This window comes from Mauremys mutica, chromosome 19, assembly GCF_020497125.1.
Source record: "Mauremys mutica isolate MM-2020 ecotype Southern chromosome 19, ASM2049712v1, whole genome shotgun sequence".
NCBI lineage: Eukaryota > Metazoa > Chordata > Testudines > Geoemydidae > Mauremys > Mauremys mutica.
In genome coordinates this window covers 3985148-4009976 of record NC_059090.1, presented here as the reverse complement: position 1 = coordinate 4009976, position 24829 = coordinate 3985148, and the positions used below count along the sequence as shown (strand labels likewise).

The following is a 24829-nucleotide window of genomic DNA, read 5'->3' as shown; positions in this document are numbered from 1 at the left end:
GGCCCAGCCGCGCCCGAGGGGGGCCAAGCCCTGCAGCCGCCAGGGAGGGGCCTTCCCAGCAGAATTTCAGTTTCTAATGCATGATCGTTTTGTAACACTGTGTGTCCGGTGCGGTGCGTCTGTGTGGCGAGGCGGGGGCTGGGCCATGGGGGAGCTGGGCCCGATGGAGGGCAGAGCACGCATGCAGCACTGAGCCTAAAGCAAGGCAGCCCGCTGGCGCAGTGGGGGGAGGAGGGAGGCAGGATGCCCTCATGCCAGGCACAGGACAGCAGGGCGTGCCAACAGCACTGGGCGAGGGAGAGCAAGGGGCAGTGCTGTGTCCCCCACAGAGCAGAGAGCTAACCAGCCAGTGCCCACCCAGCTTTGTAGCCTGGCACTGCCAGTGGGTGTTCACTGGCAGTCATAGCGCCTTCTGCATCTGCTCTGCCAGGGCAATACTGACAACGTGCCACATCCCTCTGCCTGCTTCCCGCAGTGCCGCTCTCCCCAGGGCCCGCCTGGCACTGCACCTGCCCCTCTGCTGCTTCCCGCAGTGCCCCTCTCCCCAGGGCCCGCCTGGCCTGCATCTACCCCTCTGCTGCTTCCCGCAGTGCCCCACTCCCCAGGGCCCGCCTGGCACTGCACCTGCCCCTCTGCTGCTTCCCGCAGTGCCGCTCTCCCCAGGGCCGGCCTGGCCTGCATCTACCCCTCTGCTGCTTCCCGCAGTGCCACTCTCCCCAGGGCCCGCCTGGCACTGCACCTGCCCCTCTGCTGCTTCCCGCAGTGCCGCTCTCCCCAGGGCCCGCCTGGCCTGCATCTACCCCTCTGCTGCTTCCCGCAGTGCCCCTCTCCCCAGGGCCCGCCTGGCACTGCACCTGCCTCTCTGCTGCTTCCCGCAGTGCCGCTCTCCCCAGGGCCCGCCTGGCACTGCACCTGCCCCTCTCCTGCTCCCTGCAGTGTTTCCCTCCCCCAGCCATATGTGGCACTGCACCCACCCCGCTGCTTCCCACAGTGCCCCTCGCCCTGAGCACTGCAGACAAAGCGCCACACGCACCTCTACTTGCTCCCCACAGTGCTCCCTCCCCCGGCCATACCTGCCACTGCACCCACCTCCGCTGGCTGGCCCTGACCGCCCCTCTCTGGCTGTTTGGTGCAAGACCCAGTCCCTGGTGCTGCCCCTTTCCCTCCCCTCTGGCTGGCTGCAGGGGGCTCATTTCCCTTTGCGGCTGCCCTGCTGTGGCTGGAGGGTTTTCCACAAGGCTGGGCCTACGTGGCAGCCGTTCCTGTGTGGTTGGCTGGGCACGGTTCTGGGGAGAGAGGGTCGGGGTAGGCTGGCATGTGCTCTGCTGCACTGCCCCCCGCCTCCAGTGAGCACGACGACCCTCTTGTGCTGATGCTTCCCAAGTGCTGGTGCAGGTTCCCTGGGGGGGGCTGCACCCTTTAGAATCGGCCCACGGCATCAGCGCTCCCTGGGCTGCTCCATGCCCGCTTGGCCGAGGGGAGATGGGCAGCGCCAATCAGGTAGATGGCAAGGAGCTTGGTGGCCACTGCATGGGCCTGGAGCCACCTGGGGCTGGGCAGGAAGCGTCTGACTTGCCTGTGCCACCCAGCCAGGAAAGGCGATGAGGCCAGAGCAGAGGCTCAGGCTGTCCTGGGTGTGGGTCACTGGGCAGCCCTTCCAGTGCTGGGGCTCCTGCAGGCCCCCAGCCCCCACACCCACAGTGGTCAGGGGCACCAGGGCCCTGCACTGCCTCGGAGGCTGGCCCATGGGGGTGGAGAGGTGACCGAGTGCTTGGCGCTGCCCTGGGGAGGGATCCCACGGGCTGCTCTTTCCTGGGCATGGCCCTCTGGGCACCTGGGGCAGAGCTCGGTGGGATTTCCCAGCCCCCATCACCCCTCCCTTGCGACAGACCTGGGCTCCTGGGTCCCCCAACCCTGCTGCGTCTGGCCAGTTGGGGAAGGGCGCCGGCTGCACATGGGCGCTCTGCAGCTGCCCGCCCCCCCGCAGCCTGAGGGCCCCACGGAGCAGCAGGCTCCTGCGCTGCCCGTGGGCAGCTGGGGTTCAGTGTTGTAAGCTCCGTCTCTTCCAGCTCCCTACGGGAGTGTTGCAGGGCTGGCTCTGGCCCTCCCCTAGCCAGGGCACCTCCCTCCCCTCGGCTGTAATGCAAGAGCCATGCCAGCCCCTGGCCGTCCTCTGGGGGTGCCCCGCCCTCGCTCAAGGGACCATTTTACCAAGCCACCCCTGGCTGCAGGGCACCACATTCCCTCCCCCCAAGGGCTGCAGCGAATGTGTGAGTGGGGGCAGCCTGCACACCTGCTGGAGGGAGCCTGGCCCCGTGACCCTTCCCAGCCCATGGCCCTGCAGCTCCGTGTGCCCGGAGACACCTGGGAGCTAGAGCCCAGCCTGGCTCGCCTGCCTGGGGTGGGGCTGCACCAAGGCCCTGCCTGCTCTGCCTGGATCCCCGCAGCGAGTGGGGAGGGGCTTGCCCTGTGCATGGCAGGCGAGGGCTTTCCCTGGAGTTGGTCAGGCAAGTCCACGTGCCTATGCTAGTGCCAGAGGGTCCGTCCCTGGGCTGGGGGAACAGCCAGGCCCCACAGACACCAATCAGCATCCAGCAACGGCGTCACCGCCATGGCTGTAGGGCTCCGAGGGTCCATCCCTCCCTGCCCCACCTTTGGCGTCAGTTCTGCAGTGCCATCACCAGAGCACCTGATCCCTGGGAGACGGCCAGGCAGGGGCTATGCTGGCACCTCCTGGCCCCAAGGGCAGAGGGGAGCAAAGGGAGCCCATCCCATTGAACTAGCAGCACACCCCTTGAAAGCCAAAGCCCCAGTGACTGCCTGAGGCTGCGCTGCGACTAGTGGCAGGGGGAAGGCTGCACAGGGGGGTTCTGCCATGCCAGTGGCTGTCCTGCCCAGCTGTGCAGCTGGGGCTGTGCTGCACAGGGGCTGTGCCCATACCCCCACACCCACCACTGCTGGGTGGGGCTGGCCCTTAGCACCCTGGGGAGGGGAGCCGAGGGGCAGTACCTGGAGGGTGACCAGCCCTAGCAAGCAGGGCTCACATGATGCCAAGATTTGAGGTCGGCAGGTGGCTTTCAGGAGGTGGCCAGCTGAGCTGCATCCCAGCAGGCTGAATGGAGACTGGGCTGACCCAGGCCTGCTGGGCACCATGTGCTGGGGTGCAGTGGGACACTGGCCACCCAGCCTCTGCCTTGGTGTGATAGCACCTGTACTGCAGGATTTAGTCCCCATCGGCCCCAACCTGCTGAGTTGGCCTAAATGAGCGTCCCCACCTTGCACCACCAGTACTGAAGGCCCTGCAAAGCACCTGCCATCCCCAGGTGCCAGGCACAGCCTGGGTATCGGGGTAGATCTGGCTGCTGCCACATGAGGCGTAAACTCCAGCCCCCTCCCCCAGCAGCCTGGGGGCCACTGGGAGAGAAAAGCAGCATGTGTTCGCTTTTGGCTGGTGCTTGGCCAAGCTGCTGCTCCCTGCCTGCTGCTGGTGCCTCCAGGCGTGGCAGGGCAGGGCAGGGCTCCCTCTAGGCGTGGCAGGGCTGGGCTCAGCTCCCTCCAGGCGTGGCAGGGCAGGGCAGGGCTCGGCTCCCTCCAGACGTGGCAGGGCAGGGCAGGGCTCGGCTCCCTCCAGGCGTGGCAGGGCAGGCCGAAGGCGCTAGAACAGGGCTGGTCTCGGCTCCCTCCAGGCGTGGCAGGGCAGGGCAGGGCTGGGCTCCCTCTAGGCGTGGCAGGGCTGGGCTCAGCTCCCTCCAGGCGTGGCAGGGCAGGCCGAAGGCACTAGAACAGGGCTGGGCTGGGCTCCCTCCAGGCGTGGCAGGGCAGGCCGAAGGCGCTAGAACAGGGCTGGTCTCGGCTCCCTCCAGGCGTGGCAGGGCAGGGCTCCCTCTAGGCGTGGCAGGGCTGGGCTCAGCTCCCTCCAGGCGTGGCAGGGCAGGGCTCGGCTCCCTCCAGGCGTGGCAGGGCAGGGCAGGGCTCGGCTCCCTCCAGGCGTGGCAGGGCAGGGCTCGGCTCCCTCCAGGCGTGGCAGGGCAGGGCAGGGCTCGGCTCCCTCCAGGCGTGGCAGGGCAGGCCGAAGGCGCTAGAACAGGGCTGGTCTCGGCTCCCTCCAGGCGTGGCAGGGCAGGGCAGGGCTGGGCTGGGCTCCCTCTAGGCGTGGCAGGGCTGGGCTCAGCTCCCTCCAGGCGTGGCAGGGCAGGCCGAAGGCACTAGAACAGGGCTGGGCTGGGCTCCCTCTAGGCGTGGCAGGGCTGGGCTCAGCTCCCTCCAGGCGTGGCAGGGCAGGGCTCGGCTCCCTCCAGGCGTGGCAGGGCCGGCCGAAGATGGCGCTAGAACAGGGCTGGGCTCAGCTCCCTCCAGGCGTGGCAGGGCCGGCCGAAGATGGCGCTAGAACAGGGCTGGGCTCAGCTCCCTCCAGGCGTGGCAGGGCAGGGCTGGGCTCCGCTCCCTCCAGGCGTGGCAGGGCAGGGCTCGGCTCCCTCCAGGCGTGGCAGGGCCGGCCAAAGATGGCGCTAGAACAGGGCAGGGCTCAGCTCCCTCCAGGCGTGGCAGGGCAGGGCTGGGCTCCCCTCCCTCCAGGCGTGGCAGGGCCGGCCGAAGATGGCGCTAGAACAGGGCTGGGCTCAGCTCCCTCCAGGCGCGGCAGGGCAGGGCTGGGCTCCCCTCCCTCCAGGCGTGGCAGGGCCGGCCGAAGATGGCGCTAGAACAGGGCAGGGCTCCGCTCCCTCCAGGCGTGGCAGGGCAGGGCAGGGCTGGGCTCCGCTCCCTCCAGGCGTGGCCGGGCAGGGCAGGGCTGGGCTCCGCTCCCTCCAGGCGTGGCAGGGCCGGCCGAAGATGGCGCTAGAACAGGGCAGGGCTCCGCTCCCTCCAGGCGTGGCAGGGCCGGCCGAAGGCGCTAGAACAGGGCAGGGCTCCGCTCCCTCCAGGCGTGGCAGGGCAGGCCGAAGGCGCTAGAACAGGGCTGGGCTCGGCTCCCTCCAGGCGTGGCAGGGCAGGGCAGGGCAGGGCTGGGCTCCCTCCAGGCGTGGCAGGGCAGGGCTGGGCTCCGCTCCCTCCAGGCGTGGCAGGGCCGGCCGAAGGCGCTAGAACAGGGCTGGGCTCGGCTCCCTCCAGGCGTGGCAGGGCAGGGCAGGGCAGGGCTGGGCTCCCTCCAGGCGTGGCAGGGCTGGGCTGGGCTCCGCTCCCTCCAGGCGTGGCAGGGCAGGGCAGGGCTCGGCTCCCTCCAGGCGTGGCAGGGCAGGGCTGGGCTCCGCTCCCTCCAGGCGTGGCAGGGCAGGGCAGGGCTCGGCTCCCTCCAGGCGTGGCAGGGCCGGCCGAAGATGGCGCTAGAACAGGGCAGGGCTCGGCTCCCTCCAGGTAACCAGCCTCTGGCCTTGCGCAGCTTGAGTCCCACCTGGGTTCAGGACCTAACCCTGCTGTAGTCCTGAGCTGCGAGCAGCTACTTCACAGCAAGCTTGAGAAACGGGCAGAGTCAAGGGGCATCTTCCCCTGGCGCTGGCAGCCCTGCTGGGGGAGACGGGCTGCGTATGGTCACACGCTGCCTTTGGGGGCATTCAGCTCCTGGGCTAGGCTGGGGCCCGGATTCTAGACCCCAGCGCCAGCAGAGATTTAATACTACGCTGCTCTGCTCTGCCTCATGCAAAGCCTGGCCCACGCGACCGCCAGGGGAGGGCTTCTGCCGCAGGCAAGGGCTGGACAGCTCCTGGTGAGCCAGGACTGGTGGTCGCCCCTTCAAAATGCAGCTGCGGTGGAGGCTGACCAGCTATTTCTTCCTAAACACCCCTTGCGGGGGCCAAGGCACTGCAGCACCATTGCAGCCTAGACCACCGGCCGGGGTGAGCCAGACAGCCCTGCCCCCATCCTCAGGTGCAGGGGCTGCAATAGACCCCGCTGCAGGGACCCCCTGCACTCAGCACAGAGTCCTGCAGCCAGAACAGCTGAGCATGCAGGGGCCCAGGGACGGGGGCAGCGAGGAAACCAGCAATACAAAGCGGGCAGGTGCAACTGGGGACACAGCAAGTGGGATTCTGCCCAGCTAGGGCTCTCCTCCCAGCAGCTGCTCCCACCGCTGCCATAACCACCAAGCAGTGGGGCTGAGAAGCCTGCAGCAGGCCAGGCTTAGGGGAGGGAAGGGGGGTTGGTGCAATAGTGCAATCCCTGCACCTTGGGGAGCCTACTGCACGAGGGGATGCGATTAGCCAGGCTGTGCTGGGCGTGGGGAAGATGTTTTACTTTTCCTTTGGAAACACGTCTTTTCTCAAGAAGCACCTGTGCTACGTGCCCCCAGGACTCCCAGCGCCAGGGCCTTGACACAGTATTGCAGGGGAGGGGCAGGGGGGCACAGGCAGCTTTCACTCATACTGGGATTTGTTTTTTAATTAATGTACTTGAAAGAGTTCAGAGCAAGCCCTTGGTTGTAACGTTGCTGTACCGTGAGCTAAGTGTCCTTGTTTTCTATGTGGATCTTGAACCTGACTTGCTCTGTCCCCATGGCTAGAACAACATTGTACGTTGCCTCCTGTCTACACCCAGCTCCCGGTCCCACCCTCAGTTCACTCGCCGCCCCCAGCTTTGGGTGCAAAACAGCTTCCCATTGGGTGGAATTTTTATGCAGAATAAACATTTGTAGCCGTAAAGCCAGCAGTGGGCTCCTCGCTCTGTTGCGGCTGAGGGGAGGGACGAAGCGAGGGCACCTCCATTGGCTGGCTGGGCAGGGCCGTGCTGCAGCCAGGAACAGAAGTGTTCCTCCAAGGGCCCGTTGAAGCCCTCAGCTAAAGGAGGAATGGGCCCCTGCAGGGTGGGTAGCATACAGCAGCCCCCCACCTCCAGCTGCCAGCCCATGAGTGCTGCGGAAGTGCTTAGTCTGGTCGACTGGTGGGTTTTCTCAGTGCTCACTGAGCATACGCCACACGACCGGAGTATGTAACCCTGCAGCAGCCAAGCAGAGGGCACAGCACTGTGCAAATACTCCTGTGAACCAGGGAGGAGCAGCGGAGACCAGCACTAGGTCCATCAGCCCTTGCTGTGCACAGAACCACCCCCGGAAAGACGACAGCTCTGCAGTACTCGTAACCAAGGGCCTATTTACTGAGTAGGCTGGAAGCTCATCAGGAAAGGTCCCATCACCCAGGGCCCTTTGCACCCAGTACGGGGCAGGCTGCCCACCAGTGTTTCTGACCCCTCCAGTTGGCTCTCATAACAGATGGCCAAAGAAAGGGGGTCTGCCAGCTCAGTGTCAGCGCCCAGCACATAAAAATAGATGCAGAGTCTGTTCGTGACCGGCATCATCCCATGAAATACAACCAGAAGCGTCAAATGGGACCCTGGACAGCAGCAGAGATGGCCCAGCCTTCCGCTGCAAGGGCCACAGAGACCCGCTCCATACAAGCAGCTTTCAGACCAGGGGGGCCCATCCAGGGAGGCACAAGAGCTGCAGGGAAGTTCCACAGGGGCTGTTGCATAGCGACCATCGAGCTGGAATATGCGGGGCAGTCAGAAGCGAGGCCGCCGCTTTCGGCCAGTGTATCTCGTATCCACCCTCACTTCCCTGCAGAGCAAGGCACAGAACAGATCACGCTGTAGGGAGGGATGTGGGCTAGAAGCGAATCAGGCCACAGAGCCAGAAGGGCTGGAGCCTCCACTGATAGCCAGGAGAGGGGTCAGCAGAAGCATTAGAACAGGCTTGCAGCAGGACAAAAGGGTTGCGGCTATGCTGCCCAAAGGCAGGCAATGGCTACAGTGAAAGTGAATTGCGATGTCCTTGTTACCATGCCCTGAAACAAGGGTGGTAGCCACTGTCTGCATGGGAGACACAGGCAGCCGGGTTACAACCCATACAATGCCCGCTACTCGCTCCCTCCCACCCACGGGAATCTGGGCAAAGGGAGGCACCACGGAACGTACTTGCCCTGCCGCCGTCTGCGTTCCTTCTTCTCCAAGACCCAGTCCCGGCTTTTCTTTACAGACTTGCCCTTGGCATTTCTGAACCGTGTTCTACAGAGAAACAGAAATGATGGCGCTGATGGGGGTCCACGCAAGGAAGATCAGTCTGGAGGGCTCTGGGCTGCCTCTGGAGGGTTCTGGGATTCGGTTCCTAGCACAGGACAGCTCTTGTTCCCTTGTGTAATTGGCCAGTTATCCCCAGCCCCTCAGGCCAGCCAGGACAATGACAGCCCAGGTGTGGGGGAGGCTGGAAGCTAAGGCAGCGAGCAGTGGCATGGGCAAGCAGCACTGGCCAAAGCAGGACAAAGATGCAGGCAAGGAAAATGGTGACAAGTCCTCAGTCAAGGCAACCCCTGCCTCCAGCAGTGGGGCAGGGCTGCGTGCTTTCCCCATGTGCTCTGCAAGAGCACAGACCAGCAGGCCATCAGCACCACAGGCGGGTAGAATACTCCACAAAAAAGCAGTTAGCTGTCACCTCAGCTCAGAGAGGAATGCACCTGGGTGGGGACTGCACATCCCAGCATGCAGGGCACCAACTTTACTGGTGCAGACTCTAGTCTGACAGCCAATTGCATGCGGGAACCATGGGTCTCCATGGGACATAACCCCAGATTACAGAGGAAGGCAGCTGCAATCTGGTCTTTTTTAAGCAAGCTGCCAGAATGCTGCCTTGGTAATTAGGAGCCATAAGCTGGGTACTGTTAAGGAGTGGAACAGTGTCAGAGGCAGGAAAACATGGCAGCCAACAGCTCCTGGCAACCACGACGACTATCCTCTGGCTGGTGCTCTCAGTCTCTCCTACTGGCTGCAAGGGGAGCTTTGCCCTGCACCACCACCTAGGGAGGAGACATGCCAACAGCAGAGAAATGCACCAGGTACCCAGAAAGCCTGGCATCACAAGAGACACGGCCAAACAGCTGAGAAGGGAGGGAATTTAGGGCTACACAGGGTAACTTACTGGCACAATTATACCAGTATGACTGCCCATGTGGACAGTCTTATGCCAGTGAATGTCCCCATGCAGACAAGCCCTGGGCCAGCCTGCCTGAACAATTACCACACACTGAACTCCACTCAACTGGGGAGAAAGGACATCTTAAAAATCCAACAGCCCCACTGCACTTCATGCCCAAACACTCACAACTCAGCCCCACCCCAGAATTCTCCCAGCCGAGATCAGGCTGGATGATCTAAGGTATAAACAAGCAGAACAGACCCCTCTGGGCCATTTTATATGCCATGAAGCAGCTACATCTTCTGCTACTCCACAGTGGCCTAAACCATGACTGGAAACGTCTGGGTCAGGAAAGGCCAAGGCCAAGGCAATCCTGAAACTGAGCACTGAGCTAGAGCCCTCCCACCGCAGGGTCCTGGCCCTCCAGCTCCCTGGCTCCACCGTCCAGTGTCAGTGACACCCCCCTCCCCACTAGCCAGGCCCCCAGAGGTGGCCTCTCTCCCGGGGAGGACCTTGGTGAACATGGTACCTTTCATTGGTGAACTTGGCCTGCTGGGACTCCTCTCCATCAGCGCACTCAGCACCAAGGGCCTGGAAGCACAAAGCGACGGGCCTCAGTGCCACAAAGTGCAGCCCCAGCCACCGCCCCTGGACAGAAGGGGAGGGGGGCTCTGCAAGAGCGAGGCCTGGAATGAGGCCCGACTCAGCAAGCCTCGGGGACAGGCTGCGCCGGAGGGAAGGCGCAAACTGATCTCCCAGTGCTTGAGGCAAACCCAGGCCAGCCCCGAGCTGGCTCAATGGAAGGTCTGGGACAGGATGAGCCAAGGCTGGCAATCCTGGTACTAAGGACACAGGGTTAGGTCCCCTCTCCCATAGTGCTGCTGGGAAGGGACCAGTGCACGACAGGTGGCCACATCCGACTTCAGACACAAAGGCGGCTGGAGCTGCACCATCAGGGATGGCAATCAGCCCCTCTGTGCACATCCCTTTCCCAAAGGTTTGAGTCTGAAGCCCAGGTTGGCCCCCTGGCGGGACGATGTCACACAGCCCACTGGAGCCTCTGGCCAGGCTCCCTCTGTTCAGGTTACCTAGCAACCACACCTACCAAAAGAGCATCCCTCAGCAGGAGATCCTGAGCACTCCGCCCCCTGTTCCCTCCCACTTTGCCAGCTGCACCATCATCTCTGAGCCGCAGCTCATTACCTTTGGTAACGCACCAGCCGTCCCAACAAAGAGACAGAGGAAGAACCTGAAAGAGAGAGAGAGAGAGAGAGAGAGAGAGAGATGAGATTCCTGGGCCTCAGATTGAGAGTCTGGGACTCAGAGGCCTAGTCAAGAGCTTCCCACACAGTTTCCAGAAGCTGACTTGAGGCTAGGTGTCCTTCACAGGCCATCTACCTCACAGATCAGTAGCAGGGTCTGTAACAGGAACTCCTGCCTCTGTCATGGGGCAGTATTTCCATACGGGGGAGACACAGCCATGTCAGAGAGTCCAGTAAAGTAACACACTACAAGGATGGGCTCACCCCAGCTCAGGTCACACTCAGTGGCCCCAGCCTAGTGGGAGACAGAACTCACTTCTTGGCTTTGGCGCTGTTGGGATAATCCACCACCATTCCTCCCGTGAACCCTGCCTTCATGGCCTGCGCAGTGATGAGCTCCAGCTGGCAGAGAGAGAACATGCTGTCAGGAACTGTTCAGCCGTCACCATGCCAGCAATGTACAGCACAGCACCCGAGGCTCAGCCAGCAGCTAACGGTGCAGCTTACTGCAGGGTCTAGCCGGGCTAGGGCTCCCCAATGGTGAGATCACCCCCCCTTTCATAGCAACCCCTAAATCCAACCCCCAGCAATCCCTCCAGAAACCACTCTTTGGTTGTATTTATTTTAACTCCTCTCTCCTTTCCCCACCCCCGCTTGTCTGTTGTCTTCATGCTCTAGCTCAGTCTAACTGACAGTGAGTCTTCAGGAAAAGGCCAGTGGGTTGACACTGCAAAGCTCTGGTGCTACATAACACTGAATAGCATTCAGCCCAGCGGCCTGCCCATGGCTCCTCGAGGCCCCGGCTTTTCACCAGTACCAGTGAACAGACCTCTGGGAAATCTTGCAAACCAAATGCTCAACCCCAAATGCTGGGTCCTTAAAGCAGCCCATCTTCACACACCCACCTCAGCTCCCAGTACCCCCTGGAAAAACAGCCAAACTTTGAGCAGGGCTTCTCTGCCTCCTCCTTCCTTGCATCCCCTCTCCCCATCAGCCAAAGTCACCTGTTCTGAGTTTTCAGGGTACAACTGCAGGATGGCTCGGGACCCTCGGGCCTACAGGAAACAAAGGTGATTACAAGTTCAGAACTATCTCACATTCAGAACCAGAACTGAGACTGGGCAGTTCAGCTGCTTCTTCACTCAACCCAGGCCTTCCTGAGTAATCAGCAGACCATGACCCACTCCTCAGGGCATAGCTTCAGAAGGCTGGGGGTTTGCATAACTGACGGTGGGAAACTTGCATGAACCTTTTCCTGAGGATTCCCGAGGAAATCCACTTCACCCTTATTGTTCTAAACATCCACTCGTGTCTGGCACATTTTCATTACAATCCCTGAGCTCCCAGGCCCCACATCACATCTCCCCCCAGAGATGTTACATACAATCCCACCCACAATATACTTAATACAATAAGGTTTTTCAAGGACATTGCAGGAAATGGCCATATCTGTCACTCACCACTTACCAAGGCAGAATAAAGGGTTGAGAAGAATCGATACAGGCGTTTTGGGGGACTGTGTGTCTTCTTATCAGCGTTACAGAGCCATTGCACTGCAGAAATACTGAAAGAGAATGCATGACCTAAGTGACACTGAGCCACCAAGCCTCCCACGTGGGCAACCAAAGCCACATTCTTTAACAAAGACTCCAGTCCCCTAACGTCCTCCTCCTACCAGTGTCCCTCACACCTATTCTGTAGTCCAAGATAGCATGTGACATACTGTTGGGCCCAAGACAACTACTGCATTTGCTTCATCAGTGCATTGCCTCTTACTTTTTAGGAGCAAAGGTGTTGTATAAGCCCATTCTAAAGAGATGCTGTCTAGCACAGGAGGTCACATATCTGATTTGCAAGTCATGTCTGACCCATTTGGTGTACTTATCTGTCAGATCTAGATTCTGCAGAACGCAAGCTTTCATTACAACAGAGTTTCTAGTCCTTATGGATACAAAATAGTCCAGATTTGAATGGATGTAGTGCAACTGTAGACCAGGAGTGCTAAGAGAGAGATTTATAGAAATGGTGGACGTCACTCTGGAGCCCAGCAATGACACCTCAAGGGCATTCGACAATAACCAGAGTCCATAATTGTGGGTGATGCTGTGAGAGGAAGTTGGAATTTCCTGTAGTATTATGGATCCTATCTGTGCCTCAGTTTCCTCCCATACCCTCAACTGCTGTCCAGCAAGGGCTAAAAGGCTAAATCTGCTCTTGGAGCTGCAGGAGACATGGGATGGGTGGGGGGTTATCTCGCTGCCTGGGCACAATGAATTTTAAGGAACTGTCTGGAACCTGCTGAAACCAACCCATACCAATCGAGCATCATAGAATATCAGGGTTGGAAGGGACCTCAGGAGGTATCTAGTCCAACCCCCTGCTCAAAGCAAGACCAGTCCCCAGCTAAATCATCCCAGCCAGGGCTTTGTCAAGCCTCACCTTAAAAACCTCTAAGGAAGGAGATTCCACCACCTCCCTAGGTAACCCATTCCAGTGCTTCACCACCCTCCTAGTGAAAAAGTTTTTCCTATATCCAACCTAAACCTCCCCCACTGCAACTTGAGACCATTACTCCTTGTTCTGTTATCTGCTACCACTGAGAACAGTCTAGAATAGATCTATCCTCTTTGGAACCCCCTTTCAGGTAGTTGAAAGCAGCTATCAAATCCCCCCTCATTCTTCTCTTCTGCAGACTAAACAATCCCAGTTCCCTCAGCCTCTCCTCATAAGTCATGTGCTCCAGCCCCCTAATCACTTTTGTTGCCCTCCGCTGGATTCTTTCCAATTTTTCCACATCCTTCTTGTAGTGTGGCGCCCAAAACTGGACACAGTACTCCAGATGAGGCCTCACCAGTGTCGAATAGAGGGGAATGATCACATCTCTTGATCTGCTGGCAATGCTCCTATTAATGCAGTCCAATATGCCGCTAGCCTTCTTGGCAACAAGGGCACACTGTTGACTCATATCCAGCTTCTCATCCACTGTAACCTCTAGGTCCTTTTCTGCAGAACTGCTGCCTAGCCACTCGGTCCCTAGTCTGTAGCAGTGCATGGGATTCTTTCATCTTAAGTGCAGGACTCTGCACTTGTCCTTGTTGAACCTCATCAGATTTCTTTTGGCCCAATCCTCTAATTTGTCTAAGTCCCTCTACCCTTCAGCATATCTACCACTCCCCTCCCAGTTTAGTGTCAGCTGCAAACTTGCTGAGGGTGCAGTCCATGCTATCCTCCAGATCGTTAATGAAAATATTGACCAAAACCTGACCCAGGACTGATCCTTGATACCGGCTGCCAACTAGACATGGAGCCACTGATCACTATCCATTGAGCCCGATGATCTAGCCAGCTTTCTAGCCACCTTATAGTCCATTCATCCAGCCCATACTTCTTTAACTTGCCAGCAAGAATACTGTGGGACTCCGTATCAAAAGCTTTGCTAAAGTCAAGGAATAACACATCCACAGAGCCAGTTATCTCCTCGTAGAAGGCAATTAGGTTAGTCAGGCATGACTTGCCCTTGGTGAATCCATGCTGACAGTTCCTGATCACTTTCCTCTCCTTGAAGTGCTTCACAATTGATTCCTTGAGGACCTGCTCCATGATTTTTCCAGGGACTGAGGTGAGGCTGACTGGCCTGTAGTTTCCCGGATCCTCCTCCTTCCCTTTTCTAAAGATGGGCACTACATTAGTCTTTTTCCAGTCATCTGGGACCTCCCCAATCGCCATGAGTTTTCAAAGATAATGGCCAATCGCTCTGCAATCACACCTGCCAACTTCTTTAGCACCCTAGGATGCAGCGCATCCAGCTCCATGGACTTGTGTTCATCCAGCTTTTCTAAATAGTCCTGAACCACTTCGTTCTCCACAGAGGGCTGGTCACTCCTCCCCATGCTGTGCTGCCCAGTGCAGCAGTCTGGGAGCTGACCCCTAAGAGGTAATGGGAAGCCCCAGTGACCAGACAATTCACACTTAGCAAACAATCATCAAGAGGAAGATTTCTCCCCACCTCTCAGCAGGGAAACTGAGCAGCGGCCAGCTCCAGAACAAGGGACTAAGAGGGACCAGGCAGGGAATAAACAGTAGCTTTTGGGAGAGGCTGGGCTGCTCTCCCTGTGGAGGGACAAAGGGACCGAGAGCCTGAAATGGAACCTGGAGCAGCTTGGCTGGCGGCTTGCTCTGGCCTGGCCAGATGGACTATATCTTAACCTTGATTTCTCTGTGCTAACCTAAGGACTCCCGATGCTGCGTTCCAGATTAATAAACCCTATTCTGCTTTGAAAAGGCTGCCTGGTGTCCCTGCAAATACCTGCTGAGGTGCAGTAGCCCCTGAACAGTGTAAAAGTGTGACTAGGAGTCCAGCGCAGTCGGACTCACTGGGCAGAGCCTATGGTGTGAATCACAAGTGCTGGACCCAGGGACACATCAGAGGCAGTGAGGCTGCGGGCCTACACTGAAGGAAGATTGGGGCCATTTGGGGATCTGGCACACCAAAGGGGTTCCTCCAACAGACCGTTTAAAAGCTGGGGCACAGCTCAGATCGTACGGATCTGTGACACGCTGAATATAACAGCAGGATTAACTAGTGAACAGGTTATATGCTTGGGCAACCGATCCGTTAGTGTCAGGGGTTCTGACTCTTCCCATCCCTCCCCAAATGAGCAGCATGACCATGATCTAGTTTCTTATGCCATGTTCAGCACAGGAAGCCAGCACCATCTGCTAGCCTTAGTTAACAGTGATTCTTAGCCATTCCTCGATTTTTGGATATGCCGTTCCCTGTTTTCACAGTTCAGTATTACGAGAGTCAAAGGTAATTTTCCAGCAGCTGCTCCCAAATACGAGAAGAAGCATCCCTAATTCAAAGCCTGTCCAAATTTCAACTACCTGCTATGGAGTGCAAGCTGGGAAGGCCAGCTAATAAGGCCAGGCTTGTGTTGTGTCTTCCTGCTAGGCAGAGCTCTGAGAACTAAGAGAAAAAACAAAGAGCAATGTCTTACCTGACACAGCCATCAAACATGCCTGGCCTGAAGGGAATCCCCTGCCCCATGTCTGCAAGGATGAGGTCTCCTTCCACCTCTCTCTCCATAGCAACATCTGCACAGCACAAAAGACAAGTCAGGCAGATGGCCACAAGTCTTCAGATCAGTACCCAGGGCAGCATTTTATACATTTCTAACCCTCCCACTGCACATATGTATTGTCTGCCCACTAGGGCATGCAGTGGAAGAGAATCTGCTTACCCAGCATGGCAGAACTGATGTCCATCCCAACCCAGTGATGTCCCTCTTCAGAGATATAATCTCCACTCAAACCAGAGCCACAGCTAAAAGCAAAAGAACAGATCTTAGAAATGCAGATCTATCCCAATATCCAGCCCTTTTACTGATTATGACGGCTTGGATCACAGAAACCCCCGGGAGCTGCCACCTGATGTGCCAAGACTACTTCTGCCCCTGCTTTCCTGACCTGGTAGCTTGGGACTTCAGTGCCCTGCCTGGTTTGAGCCAGACCCGCTAGCCTGCTGCAAACCCAGGTCTGGGGTCTGAACCACATCCCCTAACAGCTGCAGACTTACCTGGAAGCAGCTTACAGACGTGTTCCTGTCTTTAACACTCAGATGCCCAACTCCCAGTGGGATCCAAACCCCAAATAAATCCATTTTATACACGGTAAACTCATAAATTGTTTGCCCTCTATAACACTGATAGAGAGATATGCACAGCTGTTTGCCCCCGCCCCCCAGGTATTATTAATTAACCCAGAGTATGTATTAAGTAAAAAGTGATTTTATTAAATACCGAAAGCAGGATTTAAGTGGTTCCAAGTAGTAACAGACAGAACAAAGTGAATCACCAAGCAAAATAAAATAGAATATGCAAGTCTATGTTTAAGAAACTGAATACAGATAAAAACCTCACCCAGTAAGCTTCCTTTTACAGACTAGTCTCCTTCTAGTCTGGGTCCAGCAATCACTCACACCCCCTGTAGTTACTGTCCTTTGTTCCAGTTCCTTTCAGGTATCCTTGGGGGGCGGGGGGGTGGAAAGGCTCTCTCTCTTTAGCCAGATGAAGACCAAATGGAGGGGCCTCCTGGGGGTTTATATAGACTCTCTCTTGTGGGTGAAGACCCCCTCCTCAATCCTATGCAAAGTCTAGCTCCAAGATGGAGTTTTGGAGTCACATGGGCAAATCACATGTCCATGCATGACTCAGAACTACAGGTAGCAGCCATGGTTCACATGCTACCTTGAATATCCTCAAGTAGACTTCTTATGTGTATTGGAGCATTCCAAGATCCATTTTTCCTTAAGTGCTTCTTGATTGGGCATTTAACTTTGCAAATTCCTTTCTAAAGAAGCTGACCAAATGCCTTACAAAGCTAACTTAGAAATCAAGCAAGTATACAGCCAATATTCATAACTTCAAGTACAAAAATGGTATATGTGTACAAATGGGATGAATAGATTCAGTAGACCATAACCTTTACAGAGAAGTTACATGGCACATGTAGCATAAAACATACTCCAGTTATGTCATATTCCCATAAAACATTATGGGATACGTCGTCAAACTGACATGTCTGCAAACCTTTCAGGACAATGATCTTCTTTCTCCTCTCTCTAAGCAGCAACTGCGGAAATTAAGTACTGAGACACTCACGTTCTTTCTAGAAATTTGAGCCATGGTCGTCATCATCATAGTATCCACTGTAATTTGTAGTACAAACCTAAAACCCTTACACTGACAATTCAGATTTCTGTCCTTCTCTAACTGCAACATGAAGGCCAGTGAGGTTAGGTGGGAGGAGGAAAGCAGCATCCTTACAGTTCTACATGACTCATATGCAGGGTCTTACCCAACATCCAGAAGGAAACACGGCCGATCTTCTGGCAAGCCCAAAAGTTCCACAGCCCGCTCTGACATCTGCGACTGGATCTCAATCATTCGAGAGCTGAGGAGAAAGAATCCTCCTTAGAATCACAGAATCTCAGGGTTGGAAGGGACCTCAAGAAGTCATCTAGTCCAACCCCCTGCTCAAAGCAGGACTAACCCCAACTAAATCATCCCAGCCAGGGCTTTGTCAAGCCTGACCTTAAAAACCTCTAAGGAAGGAGATTCCACCACCTCCCTAGGTAACCCATTCCAGTACTTCACAATCCTAGTGAAAAAGTTTTTCCTAATATCCAACCTAAACCTCTCACACTGCAACTTGAGACTGTTACCTTTATTCACATGAAAGCAACAATGAAAGATCTAAGTGGCTTCTGCTGCCCAAAATAAAGTCACAGCCAAGGTAACCTCCGGCTCAGACCTTCATTGTCTTCATGAATAACTGAGTACTTGGAAGCACAAGGAAAGGCCTAAGATGGGAATCAGCCTTCTGGTGGAAATTTCCACATTCCGTTGGGGGCCCATGGGCCCTGCATAAACTGGCTTAGGCTTTTTTCAACCATTGGTCAATACAGCTCTCCACACAATTACTAAGACTGAAGTCAGGCACCCAGCTCTGCCATTCCTCAGGAGTTTATAGCTAAGAGCACAACGGCAGATCTTATGCTCACTATGGGGAGAGCTGCGCAGTACAAACGGAGAATGCTTGCTGGGAGCAGATACTACTGCACAGGAGACAGCTCCACATCCATTAATGTCAGCAGAGTAGCTGCACCACAGACCTGCTTGAGGTCTTTCACCATGTAATTTTTTAGTTCAGATTGCATTTCCTGGTGCACACTGACACTTTTTGGGACACACAGCAAACAGCACTCCAGATGCTCTGGACATCAACACAGAGATGGGACAAGACCCATCCTCACCACCTCCACTGGGGACTGGCCATGTGCACCACAACAAGGGAGCAAGCATGCAGGGGAAGCGCCCTTACTTCTGGGAGTATTTCCGGGCCTCGGCCTCATCGTAGAACTGCAAGAAAAACAAACATCATGAAACTCGGAGAAGGACAGGCTGATGCTCCCCTCCCACCATGCCCTCCAGGGCCAACCCCCACGGGCCCAGAGACCTCCACTACTTCCGCAGGTCAAGCCGTGCCCCTGAGCTCCACAGAGCCCACGCCCCGCCCCCCCCCAGGCACCCCCAGGCCCCAGCCCCACCCCCTCGCCCCACAGAGCCCCGCCCCCCCGGGGCACCCCCAGACCCCAGCCCCTCCAAGCCGCGTCCCCTCGCCCCACAGAGCCCCGCCCCCCGGGACACCCCCAGACCCACCCCCTCCAAGCCAGGCCCCAGAGCCCCACAGAGCCCCGCCCCCCGGGGCACCCCCAGACCCCAGCCCCTCCAAGCCGCGCCCCCGAGCCCCGCCCCCCCAGACCCCAGGGCAGCCCCTCCCCAGGCCCAGAGCCCCGCCCACACCCAGGCCTTGCGACGCAGGGGCGCCGGGCCCGGACTCACCAGCTCCGGGGGACCGCGATGCTCAGGCCTCCGGCCGCTCCCCGCCATGCTGACTCTCTGACGTCATCTCCCCGAGCCGCGGCGCACTGTGTGAGGCTGGCGCGCCGGCAGCTCCCATTGGTCGAGGCAGCCGTCCGTCCACGCGACTTTCTTCAGTCCATTGGCCGGGACCTCTTGCTGCCCCGCCCTCACAGGGAGCGTTCCCATTGGCCGCGCGGCGCGGGGCCGACGGCCCCGGAAGTCGGGTTGAGGCGAGCGGTACCGGCCCCGCCCCGCCCCGCATGGCGCCGGCTCGCACCGCTCGGGGCTGGCCCCGCGCCCTCCTGGGCCGCGTCCTGCCCGCCCGGCCCTACAGCGCCGCCGCCGGGGGCCCGGCGCGGCCCGCGGGGCTGTACGAGCTGCTGGGCCTGCCGGCCAGCGCCACGCAGGCGCAGATCAAGGCGGCCTATTACGCGCAGAGCTTCCGCTGGCACCCGGACCGCAACGCGGGCAGCAAGGAGGCGGCCGCGCGCTTCACGGCGCTGCACCAGGCCTACGCCGTGCTGGGCAGCGCCGCCCTGCGCCGCAGGTACGACCGGGGCGTGCTGAGCCGCGCGGAGCTGAGCGCGGCCGCCCGGCCCTCGGCCCGCGCGCCCGCCCAGCGCAGCGCGCCCGCCCGCCGCCCCTCCGCCGCCGCCACCGCCGCCGCGCCCGTCTTCGACTTCGACGCCTTCTACCGCGCGCACTACGGCGAGCAGCTGGAGCGGCGGCAGCAGCTCCTCCGCGCGCTGCGCGAGCAGCGCCAGAGGCAGCAGGAGGCGGCGGCCAGGAGCTGGCAGGGGGGCTGGCTGGCGGAGCTCTCGGTCGCCGCGCTCGTGTTCTCCGCCATGGTGCTGCTGGTCGGCATGAAGTGAAGGCCCGGAGCCCCCCGGCGTGACGTGACGCGCCGCGCCGCGCCCCCGGACTTGGCCCAAGGCCTTGGTTGTGCCGATGGACAGGCCCGCATGGGGAAGGGTCGCTGCGGAGATCTCTACGGTTCGGGCCGTACCGGGCCTTGTGCTTTTGCAAGGACACCTTAGGGGAGCTGAAATGCCATTAAAATATCTTCACAAATCGGTTTGAGATCCCAGTTCCTTCACTGCACGTAGAGACCAATATAATTACCCTTCCAAATCAGAAGTCTCCTCTGACACTTGCCTGCTAAGAGCAGCGTTCAGGGAGCTGCCCTTCACCTGCCAGCGTTGGAGATGTTTCTACCACTCACTGCGGGGGAAAGAATGCAGCTTTCTGCTGGGTTTTACGTGTTAATAGAATTCTCTTCCCTGAACTGTAGTCCTAATGGGTATAAAATGCATTTCAGTTCACCTTTTGAGGCTCAAATCCTGCAGTCTCATCCAAACCTGCCCACTTCAGGTATGTCTACACTTAAAATGCTGAAGTGGCGCAGCTGTGCCATTTTAGCACTTCAGTGTAGATACACTATGTACACTGACAAGAGGGATTCTCCCATTGGTGTAGGTAGACTGCTTCCCTGAGAGACATTAGCTAGGCTGATGAAATAATTCTTGTCAACCTAGCGCTGCCTACGCCGGGGTTAAATTGGTATAACTGTGTCTCAGGGGTGTGGAGTTTTCACAGCCCTGAGAGGTAGCTCTACTGATGTAAATTCCTAGTGGAGAGCAGGCCTAAAGTCAGATTGTAGGGTGAGCCTAACTAGGCAAAGACTGGGTCCTCCCTATTTTTTGCACTTTATGAATGAGTAGATTGTATCCTCACTGGTGCTGAAGAGTAGTTTGCTATGGGTCTTGAGTTATCAAGAACTGAGAGATGCTGTCTCCACAATGTATAGGTAGCTGGGTGCTCTTACCACCTCTCTGATGTACTGTATTTCAGGGCTACCGGTATCTGACTGTCACTCAGCTGGGCTTGCTGCCTTTGTTATTAGCTCCCCTGCGCCTCTTGGAGACCTGCCTGACTTCTAGTACACTTGGTACCAAAGGTTTTTGGGTTCATTAGAACAGCTCAGGATGGTGGTAGCAAATATTCTGTCTTGCGGTGTGAGGCCACCTGCCTGGGTCTACAGGTAGAGAAGGGTTCTTGTCTCCCCACTTTTTAGGGTCTTCCATAAACACTGCTCAATGTTTAAGCTGTGGGGAGCCTGCCCTGTCTAGGGCTGATGTACTTGGCTCCAGCCTATCTTCCCAGAGAGCTTCATAACTTGGAAGTGTAGCATTCTGGGTACTGAACTTCATTGTGTCCTGATCCGTGTGTCCTGTGTGTAAGAGGTGTTCAGACAAATAGGGATATGATATTTATATGTAATGAAATGTTGAGGTGACAGAGAATGTTGCAGTGGAAGCCACCTTCTTTCCTCTGCAGGTGAGAGTTTTACTTGTTTCACTTGGACTTTGCCACGCAGTATGGAGTGAACGAAACCCGTAGCTGATGGAGAGCCAAGGATTTCACTTTCGTACTTTCTCATTTGCATTGGATCCACTGTGCTTGGCTCATAGCCTTGAGCACTGAATCCCAGCACTCTGCCTCTCACTGCAGGAAATTTTTATTTTCCTGTAAATAGGGAAATGCATAGAACAGATCCATGAAACAACCACAGAATCCAGAGATGCCTTCTGTATGATCAGAGGAACACTTGCCCTGTGGGTGAGGGTTCTGCCGCAAGGAGTGTTGTGAGGTAAAAGGACTACTTCGCTTGTCCCTCTCTTATTTGGTATTAGGCACTGAGTCTAATCACCCTGTCTGGCTGGGGGGGGGCGGGGGTTCTAGCTCCCAGCATTGCCATTTTATAAGGAGGTGCTAGGAGTCTGGGAGAGAGGCCTGGATTAGATTCCATGGAGTGAGAGGTTTGGAGTGCTGGGACTTCCAGTCCTACTTCTATTAATGCTCCTTCTCAACTGAGGGTTCTCTAGCTGCATTTGGTCTGCAGTGTGGATTTGACACTGTTGTATTTCAGGCCAAGTCTGATTAGGATTTGGCCTTCGAATTTGACAACTCTCCCAGTCATAGCATCTGGAAGAGGCCAAGTCACGTGGAAATGTGATGGAGAAGTAGGTTGGAGAAACTGCTCCTCCCTCTGATCCCCAGTGCAAAGGTTTATGGGCTCCTCATGCAGTCCTGCTCAGGGCCCTTTGAGTTGGCAATTCTTTTATGTCTCCGGAATGCCCAGTATCTGGAGATCTTGGGTCTTCCCCTGCACACAGACTCCATGCACTGTTCTGAGTTCTGCTGCTGGGCTGTGCCATGGCTTGGTACGGTGCAGTGAGGATCTGCCACACTGGTGCCTGGGAGGATCCTGCAAAGAACATTTTTGTTCCTAATTCATTTAATTTTACCATCTTCAATTGGAGTAGGAATAAACCTGCACAACTATGCCAGACATGTGCACTGCTCCTGGCACACTTAGGGTGGAAGAGGGGCCAGGTTATTCCACCGAAGTAGGCACCTCTGTGAATTGCATATATGCTTGGTGGATGGCTGAGTCTGAGTCAGAGGTGGAATATACTGAGACAAATCACTGTATTAACCCATGTGCTCTAAGAATATGCCTTAGAATGAGGACTTGTAAAAGGAAAATGCAGCTGTTGCCAAGAATATTAAAGTTGGACATATCGTGTGCAGATGAAAGCCTGTCTCTCTTCCTTTGGCACAGTGAGACAGCCCCTGCCCTGAAGAGTTACAGTTCAAGAAAAGGGAAATTGTGGGGACAGGCAAAGCAGATTTGTTATGAACAGACAACGTAAGAGTCATTTAGCCCAGCTGGCCATCATTAACTGGCTGATTGTTTATAGGTGTCCCAGCAGAGAGAGGTCCGCAGGAGGGGTTTGAAGAAGTGTTTTCATGGATTAGATTCCTGAATAAGGGGTAAGATGGAGAAAGGCAGCATGGAGATGATTGTGGGAGAAGCTAGCAAGCTGGTGTTGGTGGAAGGGGGGTGTAATAGCAGAGGACAAGTTGGACAGTGCAGAGTTGTGGAGAGACCTGAAGGCAAGGGTAAATGCTATAAGGAGAGGACCTAGCAAAGCCTGCAGTAAGCATGCTCTGTTACGAGGACAGAGGGACAGAGATTTCCCCTGCTGTATTTGGGGCTTCACTGGGTTCTCCCTGCCATTAAAAGCTTCCACTAGTATGTGTCCTGGTGCTCTCACCAGCTGGTGGAACTGGTAGCAGTGCTGTCAATCTGAGCCCCAGCAAGAAAGTGCTGTGCTCACTAAACTGGTCCTAGCAGCTTTCTGTCCCCATTGCTTCACGTCACTGTCCCCAGGGAAAGGTGCAACCTGTTTGCAGTTCATAGATTTGAAGGCCCCAAAAGACTATTGTGCCAGTCTGACCTCCTGTGCCAGAGAACTTCCCCCAAATCACTCCTAGATCAGAGCTTTTAGAAAAACATCCAGTCACAATTTAAAAATCACCAATGAGGGAGAATCTGCCATGATCCTGGGTAAATTGTTCCAATAGTTAATTACCCTCACTGTTAACAATGTACACCTTGTATCCAGTCTGAATTAGCCATGTTTCCACTTCCAGCCATTGGATATCACTCTAAGGCAGGTTTTCTAATCCTTTAATCATTCTTGTGGCTCTTCTCTGAACCTTCTCCAGTTTACCAACATCTTTGATTTCTGGCTACCAGTACTGGACACAGTTTTCCAGCAGGGGGTTGCACCTGTGCCAAATACAGAAGTAAAATAACCTCCCTACGACTCCTCAAGATTCCCTGTTTACTCATCTTGGGATCCCATTAGCTCCTTTGGGTCAGAGTCATTCCTTCCCAGGATAGAGCCCCCCAGCATGTAAATCTGGCCTATGTTCTTTGTTCCTAGATATGTATGTTTACATTTAGCTGTATTAAAATGCATAGTTTGCTTGCATCTGGCTTACCAAATGATCCAGATGGCTCTGAATCGGTGACCTGTACTCATCATTATTTACCATGCCCCTAATTTGTGTCATCTGATGAGTTTATCGGTGGTAAGTTTGTTTTCTTCTAGGTCATTGATAAAAATGTTAAATAGCACAGCCCAAGAACTAACCATCGTGGGATCCCATTAGAAAAACTGCCCGTTTTACCATTTTGAAACCTATCCATTAGCCAGCTTTTTATCCACTTAATGTGTGTGGTGTTAATTTGCTGTTCTAGTTTTTTAGTCAGAATGTGCAGTAACAAGTCAGATACCTTACAGAAGTCTAAACTGATGTCAACACTATTACATTTCAGTTAAACCTTGTAATCTCATAAAAAAAATCAAGTTTGTGTGGCAGGATCTATTTTCCATAAACCCATGTTGATTGACATTAATTATATTACCCTCCTTTAATTTTTGAGTCCCATATCAGCTGCTCCATTATCTTGCCTGGGATCGATTAGAAACTGACAAGCCTATAATTACCTGAGTTTTCCAATTTACCCTTTTGAAATATTGGCACATTAGCTTTTTTCCAGTCTTCTGGAACTTCCCCAGTGTTCTAAGACTTACTGAAAATCAACAGCAGCACAGCAAGCTGCTCAATCAACTCTTTTAAAACTCTTGGATGGACCTGCTGATGTAAAAATGTCTAACTTTAGTAGTTGCTGTTGAACATCCTCCTGCGATACTAGTGGAATGTCGAGTTTGATCGTATAATGAGACTACATCTGTGTCTTTCTCAAATACTGAACAGAAATATTTAGTTAACACTTTGACCTTTTCTGCATCATTGCCAGGGGTGAGCTGGAGCCGCAGCCCCCCCTGCCTGCAGCCACCCCCTGCCCGCACCTGCCCGCACCCCCTGCCTGCAGTCACTCCCTGCCCGCATCCCCTGCCTGCAGCCACCCCCTGCCCGCACCTGCCCACAGCCCCCCCGCCTGCAGCCACCCCCTGCCCGCAGCCCCCCTGCCCGCACCCCCTGCCCGCACCCCCTGCCTGTAATCATCCCCTGCCCGCACCTGCCTGCAGCCATCCCCTGCCCGCACCTGCCCGCAGCCCCCCCTGCCTGCAGCCACCCCCTGCCCGCCCCCTACCTGCAGCCCCCTGCCCGCAGCCACCCCCTGCTCGCACCTGCCCGCAGCCGCCCCCTGCCCGCAGCCAGCCCCTGCCTGCAGCCACTGCCTGCAGCCACTGCCCGCCGCCGCCTCCTGCCCACCCCCTGCCTGCAGCCACCCCCTGTCTGCATCACCTGCCCACAGCCAGCCCCTGTTACAGCCAGCCCATGTCACACTCTCTGCCTCCAGCTAGCCCTGCCCCACGCCCCTGTCTGCAGCCAGCCCCATGTCCACTGGTGCTCTGCAGTTCTTAGGG

The 24829-nt window shown here is 56.5% G+C and overlaps 2 protein-coding genes across 3 annotated transcripts; one reads left to right on the top strand and one right to left on the bottom strand.

Annotated features, from left to right (window-relative positions):
• Nucleotides 1-5267: 5267 nt before the first annotated feature.
• On the bottom strand, nt 5268-18720 carry BUD23 (BUD23 rRNA methyltransferase and ribosome maturation factor). 2 transcript variants are annotated; one of them, XM_044993744.1, is made up of 12 exons: nt 18558-18720; nt 18037-18074; nt 17011-17106; nt 15396-15478; nt 15153-15249; nt 11623-11719; nt 11061-11210; nt 10472-10557; nt 10097-10142; nt 9423-9484; nt 7900-7989; nt 5268-7543 (listed from the first exon to the last, which is right to left on the bottom strand). In XM_044993744.1, the coding sequence occupies exons 1-12, from the start codon at nt 18603-18605 to the stop codon at nt 7489-7491; spliced, it is 948 nt and encodes a 315-aa protein (XP_044849679.1). In that variant the 5' UTR covers nt 18606-18720; the 3' UTR covers nt 5268-7488. The 2 variants fall into 2 exon arrangements, with proteins under 2 accessions (XP_044849679.1, XP_044849680.1); XM_044993745.1 differs by having other exon boundaries at nt 5273-7543; nt 11160-11210; nt 18558-18710.
• A 26-nt stretch (nt 18721-18746) lies between these two features.
• Nucleotides 18747-23800, top strand: DNAJC30 (DnaJ heat shock protein family (Hsp40) member C30). The gene has a single exon (XM_044993746.1). It carries the CDS (start codon nt 18839-18841, stop codon nt 19448-19450), a length of 612 nt encoding a protein of 203 aa, XP_044849681.1. The 5' UTR covers nt 18747-18838; the 3' UTR covers nt 19451-23800.
• The last annotated feature ends 1029 nt before the right edge of the window (nt 23801-24829 follow it).

Excerpts from the sequence above, each read along its gene's own strand:
- BUD23 (XM_044993744.1), bottom strand. The coding sequence starts at position 18,605 with ATGGCGGGGAGCGGCCGGAGGCCTGAGCATCGCGGTCCCCCGGAGCTG. Across the intron at positions 11,211-11,622 it reads CAACCCTTTATTCTGCCTTG|GCCCGAGGGTCCCGAGCCAT; the intron begins GTAAGTGGTGAG and ends TGTTTCCTGTAG. Across the intron at positions 9,485-10,096 it reads CGGCTGGTGCGTTACCAAAG|GCCCTTGGTGCTGAGTGCGC; the intron begins GTAATGAGCTGC and ends TTGTGCTTCCAG.
- DNAJC30 (XM_044993746.1), top strand. The coding sequence starts at position 18,839 with ATGGCGCCGGCTCGCACCGCTCGGGGCTGGCCCCGCGCCCTCCTGGGC.